General features: G+C 41.5%; 1 protein-coding gene across 1 annotated transcript in view; it reads right to left on the bottom strand.

Moving 5' to 3' along the window:
* MRPS18A (mitochondrial ribosomal protein S18A) overlaps window positions 1-17,013 on the bottom strand; it is a 31,058-nt gene extending 14,045 nt beyond the window's left edge. The window contains exons 1-3 of the mRNA XM_063124253.1: window positions 16,882-17,013; window positions 11,783-11,814; window positions 6,911-7,015 (exon numbers count right to left, since the gene is read on the bottom strand). Of these exons, the coding sequence (XP_062980323.1) occupies window positions 6,911-7,015; window positions 11,783-11,814; window positions 16,882-16,981 (237 nt within the window). The 5' untranslated portion in view covers window positions 16,982-17,013. The remainder of the gene's footprint in view (window positions 1-6,910; window positions 7,016-11,782; window positions 11,815-16,881) is intronic.
* Window positions 17,014-19,049: the final 2,036 nt, after the last annotated feature.

Below are 19,049 nucleotides of genomic sequence, written 5' to 3'. Positions count from 1 at the left end.
CAGTAGAAGGCTTCTCTCTCATTACCAGTTCTTCCTCCAGTCATGGAAATATGTGTCCCCTCCTATGATCCACCAAGCAACACCTGATGTTTTGCTCTAAGCCAGGAATATTGCAAAGGAAAAATGTAAGGCAAAACATGGGCCAAAGAAGTGAAAAGGGGATATGAAGACAGAAACGTTGTCTGACAGAGAAGGGAACACTATGGCATATAATAATGCTGCTGCCCTGCCCTGAAGCTCTCCTCAGCAGGTCCTCTGGTTATTAAGCCTTTCCTAACATGTCTGCATGGTTCTCTTCTGTGAGACCAACGTTCGATCCATTAAACATTATGAATAACACAATTTAGAATAATTGTTAAAATGACTTCTGAAGCATTAGCATTGGAATATTAGCACTGGAATTTTTGTGAACCGCCCAGAGAGCTCCGGTTATTGGGCGGTATAATAAATAAATAAATAAATAAACATCCAACTTGGTGCCCTCCAGATGTCTGGAACTATAACTTACAGCATTCCTGACCATAGCCATGCTTGCTGGGGCTGACGGAAGTTGAAATCGAGGGCATCTGGAAACCACAAGATTGAGAAAGGCTCACCTAGAGCAAACCTGTCCTCATCCAACATTGAATGCCATCACATTTGAAAATTATGCTTTCACTATGAAAACGTTTAGCAATTTATTAACACAGCTCACTCTATGAAATCAAATAATTTATTTGGAACAAAATATGTAGCAGCTTTACAATCTCCATGTTAACTCTGTCCTTTATATGCAGGTTTCAGCACCAACCCTAAAGGATGCACCTAATACTAGAGAGGGAGTTTAATTTGCAAGCCCCATCAAGGAACGTATCCCAGGAGGCCCACTTAATTAGTGACTGTATGATTACTAATTTGTTTGGAGACAGGAGTATTGACAATGCTACTCCCTGACTACTGAATGCAAAGTGCACTCACTTCCATGAAGGAAAATGAAAGAAGAATTCAGCACCCAGTGCCTCAGAAGAAAATGCTTCATGATTTTAAACAACTTATTTTGGGGATAGAAAACAGCAATAGCAAATTTCAGGCTGCCTACTAGCATAGGTCTATATGAAGTAAGGAAATTCTCTGGAAGCTCCTATACCTATGATAATCAACTTCCCTGCCCTGACACTTTCTAAAGTGCAACAGAGCTAATATGGCATTTTAAAAAAAAGAGAGCGAGAGCGAGCACAGAAGAACAAGGTGAAGTAGCTGCCGTTTCTTCATTCCCACTGTCGTCAACGGAGAGGGCTCATTTCCAGATTGTTTGACCCCATACAGGCAGCAACCAATCTATTTCTCTCTTGTAAATGTCATTTCAAAACAAATCTATTACATCCCACCCATTTCAGCCCTGTAAGTTGTACTATCTAAGCCATTTGGCTTAGGAGTGCTTATTGTTAACAAAAGGTTACAGCAACATAAGAAAGGTCCCAAGTGCAACAGGCTAGCGACTCTCCCATTACCCTCGGACACATTCAGGGACAGTTCAGAGAGATACAGCCAGGTTTTAGGGCACCGGAGAAACAAACAAGAATGAAAAAGGGTTAAAGAAGAGAAGGAGTATTTTGGCAGATTTGCACACTGCCGTCATGTTCCATGAAATTAACATTGTGTGCTAGTGGGCAGCCAAGACTGCAACCACAGATTTACTTTAATCACTGGACAGCTCCTGGGAGAGGCTGAACCCAGATTCCCACCCCTGTAATCTGTAGGATCTGATGAAAACAACTTGGATTGAATTAATTTGGGGCTAATAAGCAAAGGCTGCAGTTCTGTCTCTGCTCTGGGCTGCCAAAGTGAGATGACATTTACTGCATGGTCAGATTAATCATGTTCCAAGCAAGAGAGGAGGAAACATGTTTTGCCTTCACCTCCACAGAGTATTTGATTTCTTCTGCTGAGTAAACAAAAGCCAATGTGAACAGCACATTCTCTGGGATCAGAGGCTAAACGGAATTGCAGGCAGAACCAATACCTGAGGCTACCTGGAAAGCTGACAAGTCCTAACAATTTGACTGAAAAATCATCAGAGTTCGAGCCAGCAACTGTTTATACAACCAACGCACTCTTATCACACATAATATCCCATGCCGTTACTCTGGGTTGCACAAGTCATGCTGCTTCTCCAGGCTCTTGTCTGATACTTCAGAGGTCACCAATTTAAAGCATTCTGGACATACAAGGATTCCACATTCTAATCTACATTCCCAATTTTCCAGTGAAACCACAGTTTTTATTTGCAATGGCAATCAAGTAACCGTGAAACTAAGAGCAAATTTAACTCCGCATTTATATAGCCCTTCAAAGCATATTTAGATTCAAACCAAGGACTTCCTAATTCAGTCTTTTCCAAACTGGTATCCTCCAGATATGTTGGACTACAACTCCTATGCTGGCTGGGGATGAAGGGGAGCTGTGGACCAGAACATCTGGAGGGCACTGTGTTGGGGACTGCTGCCCTAATTTATGGACTACAGCAGTGCTTGTCAAAACAGTTACCTTGGAATACATTTATCAAATTCAATGGGATGAGCAAGACTTAGAGGTAAAGGCAGGAAACTAATGCAAAAAAGGCACCCATGCTAGCCAATGTAGAGGATGCAGCTAATGGACAACTAACACATTTAGCTCCTTTTTGCCAACACAAGAGACAAGCCCCGTCTGAAATCTGAAGTCATCACACCCACATTTTTACAGCACTCAACTACATATACGTCAGGTTCAGTAAACACCACCCCCCCAACCTGGCAGGGTTGCTCAAGTCCTTTCAAGTAGACGATATGAGGAACTAACTGCAACTGCAACCTCCATTCCACAATGAAATTTGAATTGCTTTACTTAACTCAGTTACTCTGTTCTGCTCTTCTAGGCCTCATGTGCTCCAATATTATTAATTCCTGTCAGGAAGTTTATATGAAGCAACAGTGTTGCAGAGCTAATAAGGGCAGTGATGTATGCAATAATATATCCTTTGACCAAAAACCAGAGGATATATCCTTAATTATAAAAGCACATTTGCAAAGTTTAGTTACTACTGGCATTTTTCCTCACACATATTACCAGTTGAAGAGGAGCTTGGCAATGTGTGTGTAAGTGAGGGCTGGGTAACTCTGACAGAGGTGCTGGACTAGGAGGTCACACGGGGAGAAGAGCTCGTGATTCTTTGGGAGCAGCACTGCTGCTATAGAATCCTCCTCCTCCTATTGTTCAAAAGTGAACAATAGGTCACTTTTGGAATATCCAAGCCTTCTGGATGGATCATCAACCTTGACATGGCTGGTTATTAAAGGGAGTAGTCTAATAAGGACCCTCAGAGGGTGATAAAATGTTTCTCCCCATTTCCTTGAATGAAGACTATATTATAGAAATCATTAGATTTGTGTGCAGCAAGAGGGAGTTCCTTGTTTTAGCCCAGAACACACAGTTCAAATGGCATAGGGCAGGGACAGGCAACATGATGCTGAAGGCACGATGCACCTGTGGGCACCTTTCTTGACACCCACCAAGGTGCCCCACCGCTCACACCCTTTTTACTTAACACATTTTCTTATGAGCAGCTGGGATCGTTGTGAAATAGGTTTCTGTTGGTGCTAAAAATTGTTTAGTGTCTTGGGGCTCAGACCCTGCCTCTGTTTCTGCCTTGTACACAAGTCTTTTGGGCAGGTGACTTGTTCTTTGCCATGCTTTCCATGGCAGCCATTTTGTGATGGTGCCCAGGACAATTTGCCAAATGTACCTATGGCCCCCTAAGTTGCCTACCGCTCATCCTGCAAAGTATGGCTGAGATAAAATCTAGTCCTTGGCTAGGCAACTGTCACGGTGTAGACATGATGGAATTAGATCCTAAAACTTGAGTATATATAATCAGATGGGAACCTAGGGTTTCACTAAAGGAACCTTAAAGCCATCGTCTTTGAGAATTCAGCAGCATCATATAGTAGGGGTGAGGGTTTGTAGTGCATCTAAAGATGAGGTTGCTTCTCAATACAAACAACACACACTGTTGATAACTTGTTTGGGGCTGAAAAACATAAGACTGAGCACAAGTATTGATTGAAGATTCATCTATAAGAGATCTTATAGATGAATGAAACCCCAAGCTAGTGCCAGCGTAACTGCAAGTTGCATCCATCCAAATAAGGAGGCCTTACAAAACATCTGTGTTGTGTGCATGCACACTGTGTTTGTCCTGGTGAGCAAGTTCAATAGTTGTGGAGTATCAACCAAGAACACCTCCCCATATAATAGAGTTGTAAACAGGCAAATTACCTGAGGATGTTCTCAATCAGTCTTAGAGACAAGGAAACTACTATGGTTTAAGGCCTTATTAACAGAAACAAGATTATTCACCTACCTAATGTTATTTTTCTACAATGATGGAAAGCCAATGTGATACAACAAGCAGGAGTTGGGGTCAGGCTTGGGAAACCATAAAGCTCACAAGATAGCCTTGGCCAAGTCACTATCTCAACCTAAATAAATAATAACAGCTGATGCTAAAAATGAAACGATGGCTCTGCAGTTGTAAGGGAAAAACAGGGCTGCCAGATGTCTCTTGTTTTAAGGAAATGGCCTTTATTACCTATCAGACAGCAGCATAACTTCGTAAAAAATAATGGTTTCCCTTAGGACAGACACTTCTTGCTTTTTTATGCCTTACTGCAGTATAGTATCAAGACTATCTGCTTTTGCAGTAATGTTTGTATACTTAGCTTTGCAATTATTCTGAATTATTTGTCCATTTAACATTCTGTTCTTCAAGATGATAAAGTTATTAAAACAGTACTAGAACACATCAACTTTTTTCTTATAACTAATGTTCGAGTTTATTACCTAATTTTCTAAGAGTCTTCCATTAGAATCAGAGTAGTTGTTAAGACATTTTTTAAAAGTTCACAAAGAGCACAATCCTATGCATGTTCCGATAAAAGGCTGACAATTTCCAGCATACTCCAGCCAATGCGGCTGACTGGGGAATGCTGGGAGCTGTAGGACATTTTTCTATCGAAACATGTAAAGGATAGTGCCCTAAAGTACTTTGATTGCCTGTTTGATCATGACATTCTGCAGTTTCATCAGAAGGGCAATTCTGCACACCAAGCTAAGGCTATCAATGGCTACTAGCCCTGATGATTGTGTGCTATCTCCAGTATTAGAGGTAATAAGCCTGTGTGCACCAGTTGCTGGGGAACATGGGCGGGAGAGTGCTGTTTCATCATGTCCTGCTTGTTCATCCCTGGCCAATGGCTGGTTAGCCACTGTGTGAACAGTACTGGACTAGATGGACCTTTGGTCTGATCCTGCATGGCACTTATGTTCGTAAGGTTACACACGCCATTACATCATGAGTGCTCAGCATCCTTGCCTCAAGCCTATACAAACTCACATGCAACTAAGGGCCAAAGTACACATAAAGGTTTTTAATGTTGATTTAAAAAACAACAACAACAACCCTACTACAAATATCAACTACTGAGCTCCACAATGGGGATCATGGGAAGGTGGAGTTTAACCCTTCTTATCTACCTTGGTCCTGACAAAAGTTGTTCCTCTGAAACTGCTATTCACATTTGGAGTTATCTTTTAAGATACAAAAAGTTAAGATGTGTGTTTACTATCATGTGTAGCTTTAATGGTTACCATGTGGCCTATCATCATCACTTTCAAAACATTTGATACTTGTCTTTTATTATTTTCACACATGCCTCCACAGTTCAAGTGTTCTTAAAAACAAGTTAGTGGTGCAGTATCTTAGCAAATCCCCTTGGAATACCTGTGATCCAGACCTGCTAATTAATTCCATATCTCAAGTGGTTTCTTACCTGCTTTCATGAAAGCTATTTCATAAGATCATCATCACTAAATTATTAAAGCTCCTTTTCACCGCCTTATTTTTCTTGTTTTCCCTTTCTCTTCATAAATGGGCCTGCCATCTCAAAAGCTATTTCTTTTCCTCCAGACACATGTATCTGTAGCCTTTTAATCCTACTGACATTAATTTATTCTGCAGCTTTGGTTTCCTTATCTTTCATGATGTGCCCTGGTCTGGTTCCCTTCCTTTCCATTTGCAGCATTTTTAACTGCTTCTATCCCAGACTTTGAATAACCTTTGTGAAAACAGCTATAGAGAGTTCTTATTTTTCATATTCAAAACTTTCAGAAGAACTGCTGATTTGGTGCTGGATATTAGGACTCACCACACTAAGAATAACCCAATTCAAATCAAATGCCAGGTGTCCTTGGGCACATACAAAATTGCACATCTAGCCTTATACAGAAATAGATTAGAAGCGACTGCTACCGGTGTGAATCCCAGGAGACCTAAACATTCAGCTTGGAGTAGAAGACCATGACAGATGCAGGTTACCATGAGTCTTCTAATCAAGGGTCTACACAGATGTGTACCGCTATTACTGCTTTTCTTCCATGTGACAGTATGGAGCTTGCATGTGCCTATGATTATGTGAACCACAAGCACTTTCAACATTTCACAAGCTCCAGCCATAAGGTTAGAGTGTGAGTGTGTGTGTGTGTGTGTGTGTGTATATATATATAAGCTGAAAGAAATAAGTGTAAAAGTCCCAAGTTATCACAGGGAACAGTAGATGAGCAAATTAATCAACCACATAATTTTAATATAGACTACATACATAATACTGCTTCTCAACAAAATCTCTGTCTTTCGGCATTCTATGCTCTTGAAGGTTGGTTATTATCTAGCTGCATCTAGCTAAACAACAAGAACTGCACAATTATGAGAATGGTTCTGCAACAGTGTGATCTTTGGTAGCTCCATGCTGGGTTCATGCTTTGAAAATGCAATGCAGCTAGTTCTTGAAGCTGACAAGTCTTTTTTTTTGTAGACCTCAGCATAAAAACTCACCTCATAATGATACTTGTGTTTCAGGTTCCAGCGACAGATAGGACACTGGCCAGAAGGATTTGGAGGGGTTGGGGCTTCCTCATCTTCTGTAATTTTGCCTTCAATCTAGGAAATAGAAGACAGACTGATGAGGGAAGAAAAGATCTAGATATCATAATCCCAAATATACTTTGGACTACTGCTTAATTCCCGATGCATACAATTCAAATATATTAAATGTAAGGGAAAGGTGTTGGCAATCTAGAATGCAGAAGAATGTATTTGGGAGAACCGCACCCCCACTTCAATTCCAAAGAGCAGCAAGAACTCTGCAAGCACTAAGTTCATGATTAGTCAGCTGCTTACAAGAAGGATTCCAATTCACTACGGAGCAACAAATCAATAGCCTGTCTGTCTAATGGACATGGTTCCCCCTAAAAGGCACTCAAACGGCAGCGATCCTTGGCCAGAGTAGCTATCCAGTCATGAAAAATTACTTAAGATTACCACCTAGAGGATATCACTAAACTTGGGTTCATATATTGCAGAGGTTTGAAGTTGGCTCTTTTGATTAAACAGATGTAGGAAAGAGAAGATTTCCCCATTTGTCATGACTGCAGCAGTGTCTATAATGAATAGGATGGCTCCCTGCAGCATACTTTCCTAAAGCCTAGTCCAGATTTTGCTTGAAATAGTCCAAAATGATGGAGCTTGGGTAAGTATTTCAACAACCAGTCAATCAGATTCTGTGTTCCTATTAAGGAGACTTGCAAACCAATTTTATTTTTTTAAAATCCAGTTCTCTCTCATTTCATATAGCCATAATCAGAAAGTTTTTTAAATATTCAACTGACGTCAAAACTCATTGGTTCATATATATTTTAGCTTGTTTTCATGCTAAATTTAACTTTTCAAAGGCTCCATAGTGGTTTGCAGCTGAATTTTGGTGGCAAAAAGATCATTCTTTTGGCCAATGTCATTGAATTCGCTGGCACAAGTGTGACCCATGGTGGTGGGGTGCAGGGGCAGAAAGTGGTCCTTGGACCCCCTCAAAGATGCCCACCCTGCCTTAAAACTATGATGCTAACATTTACTATTGATGTTGACATGAATATCCAGTAACAATGTAAGAATCCTGAAAGAAAATCCACACAAGGACTCTATCTAGATTACTATGTCTTGGCTTCCAATGCCCACTATGACAATCTGGAGACTGGCAAGCACCATCCACACAGGTGAAGGGCTGTTAACTTAGGTAACCCCACACCGTACACAGCCAACCTTCCTTCACACAATTCTGCACAGGTAACCCCAGGGTTAAAAATCTGTTCATCTCTACTGTTACCCTAGAGACAAGGGAGTACATGATTCTAAGAACATGATCTCCTCTCCCTGCTGTTTTGCACTTGACTCCACTTGGTGGTTCTTAGGGTTCAAATAAAAAGCTTGAAATATGCCCCCTCCCCTTAAAAAAATTTTTTCCCCCCATCAAATCAGCCCAACAAATTCTGAGCTTTACAGCTCTTTTTCAAGGGTATTTTCCTTTTGCAAAACTTTCCAGAGAGAACAGTTTCCTCTTTCCATGCTTTCTACTTCTTGAATCATAGAATTAGAAAGTACCTTGGAAGTCATCTAGTACAGCTCCCAGCTCAATACAGGAATCTTGCATTACAGGATCCCTCACTGATGAATGTCCAGATTCTACTTAAGTACCTCCAGCAAAGTAGAACCTTCCCCACCATCCCAGGCGGTCCATTCCACTATAGAATCTGCTTTCCTGCAGTTTTTACACACTGCTTCTAGTCCTGCCTGCTGGAGCAGCAGAGAACAACTTTGCTCCATCATCTGTATGACTGCCCTTCAGATACTTGAAGACCGAAACCCCCCCTGTAAAGCTCAAAACATGTCACGCCGTTTTCTAAAAAGAAAAGTAATTTTCTACTGCATATTTGGATATTTTCCTCTTGTTTCTGGCCTTTTTTTTTTGTAACTCTACTCATGAATTCTTATTACCTCTATGTCAGAAGCAAAAGGTACATAGTTGTGGGACCAATCATTCTCAAACAAATCAATGGTGGCCACCTTGAAATGATTTACTCATAAGGTGAGGTAACAGAAGAAACTCTGCTTTGGGGATGTTAAAACCTGTATTCTTTTTGTGTAACGTGAGTTATTTGAAATTAATACCATTGGGTTGGAAGTACACCAAATTGATTTAACATGGTTATTAGTACCCAAGAACCCTATTAAAATGTATATTAACGTCACCTGGCTCGGAAACAATATAACAATTTAGACTGCAAGATGTTTTATTACAATATTCAAAAATGTAACATGAGTTACTCTGAAAAGGCCTGGCAGATCAAAGCTAATGTCCATGCCTCTGCCATGAGTATCTTCACATAGATCCACTAAGTGCTAGATGGAGGCAAATGCACCTTTCTTACAAGAATTTGGCTTTGTTTATTTTCCCACCAGACATTTATGATGCTAAGGAGAAAAGCAAACTGTTCCGGAAAACATCTTCAGATTACACTAATAAATCACCAAAAAATAAAATTGAACAAGTGACCTCATTTTCAGAGTATATATAATTTCATCTGCACTATGTCCTTAACATCACAGAGTATTTTTTCCTGCTAGTATTCACCCACCGAAGCACAGATGGGAATTTTTAGTGAGCTATCCCCACACTATGTTATTCTTGTGGATACCATGGAGGTCTTTACTATTTAATACTGAAAGCCAATAGTATATCAGAGTCTTGGAAATTCAATTTGGGAGTGCTCAAAAAGCAAATAAAAAGCCATCTCAGATGGAGAGAATGCAAGAAATTTTCTTCACATCTAAAATGTTTTGTCTTGCTTTCTCCCAATCGACCTTTTTGTGCATTTTAAGTAGGGAAGTCCAAGCCCAAAGGACCTCATGATGATGATGTAGTGCTCTGAGGTCTCTGTTTTCCACCAGGGAAGATTTCTCCTTCAAAGAACCTTCCTACACCCAGGTATGATGCCAATACATGAAACAGTATTAATTAAATAGTCATAAATATATTTAAGGTATGTTTTCTCTAAGTGCCCTCAGGCACCACAACTAATCACAACTCTTTCTGTCTTCTGAGAGTTAATAATAGTGCCGTCTACCACAACCTGGCATCTTCTGGATGAATTGGACTACAACTCCCAGCATCTCTAGCATGACCAATGAATGTGATGGCTGGGGCTGATGCAAGTTGTGGTTAAGCATATCTGGAGATGCCACGTTGGGGAAGGCTGACATGGAGAAATGTCCACCACCCTACAAACTGATAATGCACCTCACAGGGATAACATTCTACCACTAATTAATATTTTAATTTACTTAGGGAATTTATATACTGCCTTTTATAATAATCTTCATCATCACCATCCACATTGGTTTACATAACAATTTCAGTAGAAACTTAATACACAAATCAGCATAACAAACCAAAACTAAAACACTAATGAAAAACAGGAGACTGGTATCAAAAAGTTCTAGAAGGCTTGGGAAAGTAAAAGGGTTTTGCTCAATACCTAAAGAGTAGGCACGGGGCAGGCCCTTCTTGGGAATGAGTTCCATAAGTGGAAAGCCATAGCTGAAAATACCTCAAGGGTGTTTTTCACTTTCCATTCTAATGCGACAAGCTTGTATTACCATATTAACATTTCTTACTGAATGATCAAAGCCACAATCTAGCAAACATTAGTAGAGATGAAACCCAATGAAAGCAACTGAAAGGCACTTAACCAAACTAAATCCAATTCCATTGCTTCCATAGAGCTAAGTCATGACAAATGCTTGCAGGATGCACCCACAGTATCATGTCCCTGTCTCAGAACCAAGTTTAAAGACAGGATTTTAACAAAGAATGATTTACAGTGGAAATATAACCTGCTTAATAAACTCACGGTAATTTGCATTAAAAACAACAAAACGCTTCCTTTTAGAGCAAGGCACTCTTGAAATACCAATCAGCCAATAAATGAACGTGGGTGGAAGAGTAAATATAATCTAGAGAAATTCAGGCAGAAATTCATCACAAGAAGGATAATTTACGGCAAAGTAGAAGCACAGCTTGTGAAATCAGAGGAAGAACCGGAATCCAGGAAGTGAGGCCAGAGTACTAGTATGTTATTTAAGAATTGCTTGCTATGATAGGCCTTCTTCTATACTTAGTCATTGCTTTTACTATCAGAAAATAGGTTTTAAAAGCAGAAGATTCAGCCAAGCATCAATACCACACTATAGCAGTTATCTCATGCAGTTTTGTCAGAATTTAGAATTCTATGCCATTATCCTGGTTGAACGAAACACCTACTTTTTTTGCTTTTATGCATAACATTACCACACTGTTACATGCGGTTGACATTCAAGTCAGTGGCTAGTTGCTTTCTTTTCTAAAAAAAATATGAGAAAAATGGACGCTACAGGTTTCATTTTCATTCAGAACAAAATAGTTTCCAACACTATCAATGAATGAATGGATTCCAGAAGCCCTCCTCATATCACTTCCTGGTGTGAGTGTCGCTGTGGTATGGCTCTTTTTTGCACCATGAGTTCAAAAGCTGCTGTGCTCATTTTAGAAGGGGTTCCTTTGCATACACACAACTCTTCCAGAACTGCAGGCATCCCAATCTCTCACTCACTTCTCTACTGAGGCAGCAAGGGACTGAGATAGTGGGCACTAGAAAAATTAGGAAGGAATTCAGAGAAGAATGCAAAAGTCACCTGTAGTTTCTATCCAGGACAATCACTGCATTCCAATATTACATTACTTTGAAATTACTCGCTTGCATTTTTTCTGTACAAACAAAAATGCTGCTTTACAAACACAAAAATCTGCAAGTCTGAAAATATGCCAGATGTACTTACAACAGTGGTGTTCCCTTCAGTAATTTCTACAACTGCAGATATAAAGAAAAGAACAGGATATCAGATACATCCACACCCATTCATGTGCATTTTTGTTCAGTAAAGATCTTGTACCCATGAAGCACTGGGAGGAGTGATGTTAAAGCTGCTATGACTTGCGAACGAACATTTAATCAGAATGGAACTAACAATATTTCACATTGCTGATGTCCAGAATGTCTTACCGCTTTTCTTAGGTCTCCCTTCCAAGCATTCTTTCTTCCAATTACTCCAGAAAACCACTACAATATTAATCTTTAGAGATGGGAACAGGTAATTAAAAATAAATCTAGCCTGCATGCAGGTGAAATTATATCATACTTTATGGATTAGTGAGACACCATCATCACCATTACACACATTACAAATTACCAGCAGGTAGCATTTCTTAATGAAGGCAAAATATAACCTGAATCCTTTAGCTCACTGAATGACTTCTGGCTGCAGAGATGACATTAGCAGCCAAGTACTATTCTGAATAGCAAAGGATTGCACCTCTTCCTTTCTGAGGGCCCCCTACTGCAATACTTTTTAAATGTGATACTTACTTTGTTCGTACATAATGATAATCTTGGATTAATTAGCCCACACATTGCTGAAATCTAGTGGAAGCAAGTGCTCTTCACTTTCAATTAGCAACAACAACCAACACTTTCATAGATTGTTACATCTGAACCGTATATAACCCAGAGTGTTCAAGTTTGGACATTGCATGCTAGGGTTGGTACGTTTTTTCTAGTGGGGGGGGGGGGGTCCCATGCTTTTGATATCTGCATCACAGTAAGAAATTCTAGCTTTCCCCAATTTTTAATGACCTAGACATGATGTTAAGGAACCCTTCGAAGCCCACCCACGTATTACAATGCATTCTGAAAATTTACACTTACAACTCTCAGCATGCCTTGGCTGGGAGGCCAGACTTATTGGCCCTTGGCAGCCATTGTGAGTGCACAGGCACGTGGCTGCTGTGTGTCTTTTACAACCCTGACTCCTAAGGTTGGTCTCAAGCACTCAACCCAATTCCACATAAAAGGAAACAACCTACATAAAAGGGCTGTGTCCGTTTGTGGTGCCTCCTCCCACCCTCTGCGTGGTTTTAAAATGTAAGTAGATACAACAGCATGACTTTGAGGTGCTGAACTCATCCTGATGAGGCACTCCATCCTGATATTACTGTTTTCTCAGAATCTGGGGGAAGCAAGTATGTAGCCTTTGCCTTTAAGAGGGATGGAGGAAGGGGAGGCACTCTACGCTTGCCCAGAAACAGACCTGACAAAGTGGGGAGAGGGAAGAGCCCAGCCCAGCCCCAGCCTTTCAGTACAGGCTCCTGATGTAGCACTTGGTGTGTGAGAAGCACAGGCCAAGGCAGTCTCAGCCACTGACAGCCACTTACCTCCCCTCCTTGGCGATGCTACTCCTTGATGCTCTATCGAGGAGCAGCATTGGCAACCAAAGGATGTCTCAGAGGATGTGGTCATCTGCCGGCTGCCGAAGGCATGCTGGGAGGTGTAGCACTGGCATGTAGACTGGATGATTTAAATTAAAGTATGGGTGAACAAACCAGGTCAGTATCTCTCAATCCTAACTCAGCTACCACTTTCCTGACCTACTAACTATCTTAGTTCTCCTTCTACTTGACTTTCTCCAACTGCCACTAATCCCGCCCACTATTCCATTCTAGCCTCAGCTATCCGTCACTCCTCTATTTACTCTTCTGTTTCAATGGTATAGTTAGGCTTTTACATAAAAATCATAACCTTTATTTAGTAATTCCCGCTTCTGTCTTGGAATGTTGTGGTTTAGTTATGATGGGGAAAATGCAGCATTAAAAAATCTCATCAAGTTAAAAGGCCCTGGAAAATAATAATAATAAAAAACCACTTGGCACTTATAAGCCATTAATGCAGTCACTAAGCAAGCCTGCCTGAGAAAAAGAAATCCACAAGTAGGGTGCCACAACTAAGAAGGCCTGCTCCAGTTGTCTCCCAACACACCTCAGATGGTGTTCGAAGATGAACATGTTATTCAGAGACCTAGGCTTACAGCTACAACTCCCAGCATGCCTTGGGTGGGAGGAAAGACTTATTGGGCTTCAGCAGCCTTCATCTGGAAGTGGCTCTCCATCCTTGGTCACATGTTTCTAGGTGCCATCGGGAGCAGTAGGGGAGGAGGGTACAGCTTGGGGGCTGTCGCCAACAGTAGCAACCAAGTTAACTGTCAGTCAGCCAGCCAGCCAGCTCCCTCATGGCCTACCTATGGGCATTGCAGAGTGCAGCATGGACTGGCTCAGCCAGACTTTACTTCCCATGATCCTCAGTGGCAGGACTCTCATTGGGCAAGTCGGCACATGGTGAAAGGCATGCTGGGAGTTGTAGTTTTTGTTTTCTGTAGGGACAAGTAAAATCATGGCAGCACCCCCACGTGTTGGGGGGTGAGAGAGAAAAATAAGCAAATTTAATTTGTTTTAAAGTTACATCACAGGTCTAGCACTGGCCTACCTTGCAGGGTTGTTGTCAGGGTAAGAGAGGTAAAAAAAGATACAAATATAATTCGTTTAAAAGGTAACTCACAGGCCTAGCACTGGCCTACTACTTTAAGATAATTACCTCGCAGATATATATCTTAGGGGACCCAAACAATGCTGGGTATATCAGCTAGTTGCTACTATTCCCTTCCCAGGCAAGGTGCTCATGCAAGTAGTTGCTATACAACTCCAGGCACTGGATGGGACCGAGTTTCTATATCTATTTAAATGGGGCTCAAGCCTGGTTTTAGCAAAAAGACTTTTTCAGTCTTCCTGAAGGATGATCTGTTCTGGGAAAGCAGCAGAGGTATGTGAACTTCTTGATTCTACTAGGTTTCTCAATGGCTTTTAAAAACAAAAACAAAAACGGCATCATTCTGGATAGGCAAGCCATGATGTGAATTGGAGGCAGTGGTTCAGTTCCTACTTGGTTGGCCGATGCCAGAATTTGAATGGAGGGGGCTACTGCTTCACTCCTTGGCATTTGTGCTTTTGGGTCCCACAGAGTTCTATTTCATCTCACATTATTTAATATCTACAAGAAATGTCTGAGTGAGGGCATTTGAAGGTCTGGAGTATTCTTAATATCCAAATTAAACCCAATTCTATTTTTCCTTTCCATCAAATTGAGGTGAAACGATGGAAGAGCTAAATCATTGTTTGGCTATAGTAAAAGGCTGGATGAGTTCCAAAAATCCAGAATTTATTGTTAGCCACCTTGAGAGTCATGTAGCAGGGTGCGTGGGGCAGAAATAAATAAGTAATTTGGCAACTAGCGTATTGCGCTTTCTGCACTACACAAAATGCTTTTTTATTTCCCTGGGCTTTTGAGATGCAGTTTTAATCCTACCAACTGTTTTATACTGCTTTTATGATTTTGGGGCTTTTCGTTTCTTTTTTTTTTTATAGTTATTGATTTTTAAAAATTGTTTAAAAACAATTTTAAACAATTGGGAGTATAAAAGAAAGGTGATATAAAAATACTTCAGAAATAATTAAAGGGAAAGGATCGGCAGTTACTTGTTATGTAAAGTTTTTCCAGTAACAATATCAATCAGTCTTCCCCAATTGTTCAAACATTTTAGACTACAACTCCCAGTATTTTTGACCATTAGGCATGCAATTCAGAGCTGATAAGAGCTGAAGTCCAAAACGTTGGAGGGCACTTGCTTTGGGGAAGGTTCATCTAAATGGATCTTCCATATTCACAGGCAGTATACTTCTAAATATCAGATGCAGGGGCAAACAATAACAGGGAAGGCCTACTGCATTTATGCATTGCTCCTGAGGTTCCCAGATGCATTTGGCTCAATATAGATAAAAAAACAAAACAAGATGGCTCCCCACCCCCTACTTTTTCTGGGCTAATTATATATTAAAAAGCAAGGTTCAAACTGTTTCTCCCCACCCGTGTGTGTGTGTGTGTGTGTGTGTGTATGTGTTTACACTCCAGACGTACGAAAAAATGCTGGATCTCACCTTCACATCCACTCTAGCCCAGCACATACATTTTTGATTCAAGGATAAAAACAAACAAATAAATCCTACTACCTGGCAACTAGTGTTGCCAGTTGAGAGAGTATTCTCATATACTCTTTGCACTTTCATACACAAGAATTCAGGGTTCTCAGTGCAGCAGAACAGCAGTTTCTTAAAGAGTGTGTCGGAGATCAGATGTTGCTGTTGCCCCAACCAGAGAAAGAGTGTATCCCCTACTCCCCACCAGTAATGCCCCTACAGGAACAGACCTTACCTTCATTCTCTCATCCAAAGTTAGTTATATGAATTGCTGGTGGGGGGGAAGGGAAGATAGTTTTTTTCTCTCCCCACAACAGTGGTGGATGAGGAGAAATAAGATTGGGGAAAACCTTATGCCCCTATACACTATATGCAAAATAAGGAACGATTGATATACCTGGAGACACCGATGCTTGACAACAAGATGAGGGGTGCAAGAAAGAGTTCTGAAAGCGAAAATTATGACGCTTTAAAAGGATTCCTAGTTGATAATCTAGCAACAGGATGCTAGACTCCGACTGCAATTCTAACCAGGTTTACCTGGGAGTAAGTCCTATTGAACTCAATGCTCCAGCTGGGCTCTTTTTATATGCAAAAAGGAGATCTGTGCCAGAAAAAAGGGGCCTCGACCAGGCGTTGCCTCCTCAAGATTCCCTGCTACCTGATAGGGGAAATTGGTCACCTTCCCTAAAGAGAACACTATTTCTGTATTTATTGCATTTGTATCCCGCGTTTCCACCATAGGGCGGACCGATGTTCCTGGCCTCTCAGCTATCCCACCCGGGCTCTTTGGCTCCGGTCTGTGTGCGAAAGGTAAGACATAAAAACATACCGCGACGCTACTTTCCGGCCAGAGGCAACGAGCTGCTGGGGGCGACCGTGAGGTGTTTATCCTCGCGGACGAACCTCGGCTGCTCTAGCTCCGTTTCGCCACCGCCTTGTCCTTGTGCTTTGTATTCTTGTTTTTTTTGTTTTGTTTTTAAGCACGGGGGAAAGAAAAGAAGCCGTTTACACTTACCCTGACGGAGTCCGCGGGACGGAATCCGAGCCCAGCCGCCCCACAAAAAGCCAGACACGAGCTGCCTCCATCCAGAGAACAGCGCCATGGAAGCCGCCATCTTGGCACTCCTCAGAGGCTTCCGCTTCCAGGTACTATTGGTTGGTCCTGAACGCCCGCCCGCCTCTCCATGGGCGGGAAAGAGCCGAGGGCGCCATTTTGATGCCAAGAGGCAGCTGAAGGGGCGGGAGGTGATTGACTCATGTCTGTTAGGGCGCGATTCTGATCGTGCTTAGCCAGGAAGAAGTCCTACAACTCCCGCTATGCTCAAGCCAAAATATAGGCTAAAATATAGTGGGAATTATAGGACTTCTTTCGTTCTAAATATGCATAAGATTGTTGTTTCTAGAGTGCAGTCCTAAGCATGTTTTAGACAGAAGAAAGCCGTACTACTCCCAGCATTCTCTAGCCAGCATGGCTGGCTAAACATGCATAGGATTACACCTTTAGTCGCTTTTTGTTTTAAGGCGCAATCCGGGCCATACTGGGAGCGGTAGGACTTTTTCTCTTTGTCCAAACATGCATAAGGTTCAGAGCCCTTAGTAGATGTGAAGTATTGCGCAATGAAAACGTGTATGGGCTTATACTATAAATATGCACACTGTTATTTTATTTGCGATTAAGAGCCAATTTATTCCCCATACTGCAGTATAGGATGAGTTTATATGCAAGTTCTCTATTCTTCAGTTGCTTAACTTCCATAGTTTGGATAAATGTTAATATAACTTGCACCTTGGAATTGTTACCTTGTGGAAAAATATGAGTGCATAACTTTCACTGTTATTAGTGAAAGAAGCATCAGCGATTATCTTAATTCTTTTCCATTCTACTGATTTTATCTTCATAGCAATCATGCGTGGTAGGATAGACTGAAATTGTGTCTAAGGCTGCCTAGTTTCATGGCTGAGCAGGGATGTGAACACGTGTTTCTGTGGTCCAAGTTCAGGATTTTTGCCTAATACTATAATGGCTTCTGGGCTTAAAAGTATGCCTCAAACACGCTTCATGAAACATTTTAAAGCACCGATACAGCACTTTTTATGCTGCAGTACTCTTATTTGTTTTATTTATATTTATTTAAGGATTTTTATGCCGCCATTCAGCCAAAAAAGGCTCTCACGGCGGCTTACAAAAGTATTTCTTGACAGTCCCTGCCCACAGGCTTACAATCTAAAAGACATGACACAAAAGAGTACAGCTCATCTTATGTTTTAAGACCACCTACTGAGTTCTTGGCTGAGGTGAGATTTGGGGTGCTTCTAAATGGAGGGTTTCTAATGCTACCAGTCGTAAGGCATTGTGCAGCTATTCTGTCTTTTCTTTCTTAATAGATTTTTTCCAAAAGAAAAAAAATGGAAGAGGTGATAGGAAAGCATATGAGGGTTTTAAGTGGAGGATGACAGCGTCTGGAACCGTGGTAGAATTCTGTGAATGAGGAAGGGAGATGGCAAAATAAAAGCCTTGTCTGGAGGTACCGCTGAACTGCAGAGTTCGCTCTCTTAAAGCACAATGTTATGCATGTTTAGACAGAAATAAGTCTTACAACTCCCAGCATTCTCAGAGGGATGGATGTCACTTTGCTGCGGCTGCCTCTTGGTGCAGTTCAGCTTGCAGAACGCATTGTGCAGCTAGGCATCTCCCGTTCTGGGAAAAGGAGGCTAGTAGTTTCCTACACATAAGGCTGTGGAGAGAAATGTGAAGGCTGAGTGGGTGACAGCCATTGAAAGAACTGTATGGATGGCCTTGGCCAGCTGGCTTGTCTAACTTTATCCAGTCTTCCTGGCTCCACAGGCCATCTTCTGGACTGTTTGTGAGGAAGAGTGGTGTATATATACAATAAATAAATACCATTTTCTCCTCTCCTCTCCCCCACCCCTATCTCACAGCATGGCTATGGGTGGGCAACAGGGGAGGGATTATGTACACTCGCCTTAATGGCCTCCTGCCTTCCTTCCACAGGCTTGCTGACTTGAATGCTAGCTCCTGACTGGTCAGGGGCAGATCCTCTCTGTTCAGCTGGAGATCCAGGTGGTCTTCAGTGGATGGAGAGCAATGGTTGGAGCAGAGTACCAGGCCTTGCCAATTGAAGGTTTAGTTATGTGTGTGGGGTGAATGCTTCCCTTTTGGGA

Source organism: Elgaria multicarinata, chromosome 4, assembly GCF_023053635.1.
Source record: "Elgaria multicarinata webbii isolate HBS135686 ecotype San Diego chromosome 4, rElgMul1.1.pri, whole genome shotgun sequence".
Lineage (NCBI taxonomy): Eukaryota > Metazoa > Chordata > Lepidosauria > Squamata > Anguidae > Elgaria > Elgaria multicarinata.
Note: the sequence above shows the minus strand (reverse complement) of the source record. Positions and strands in the feature narration are given on the sequence as shown.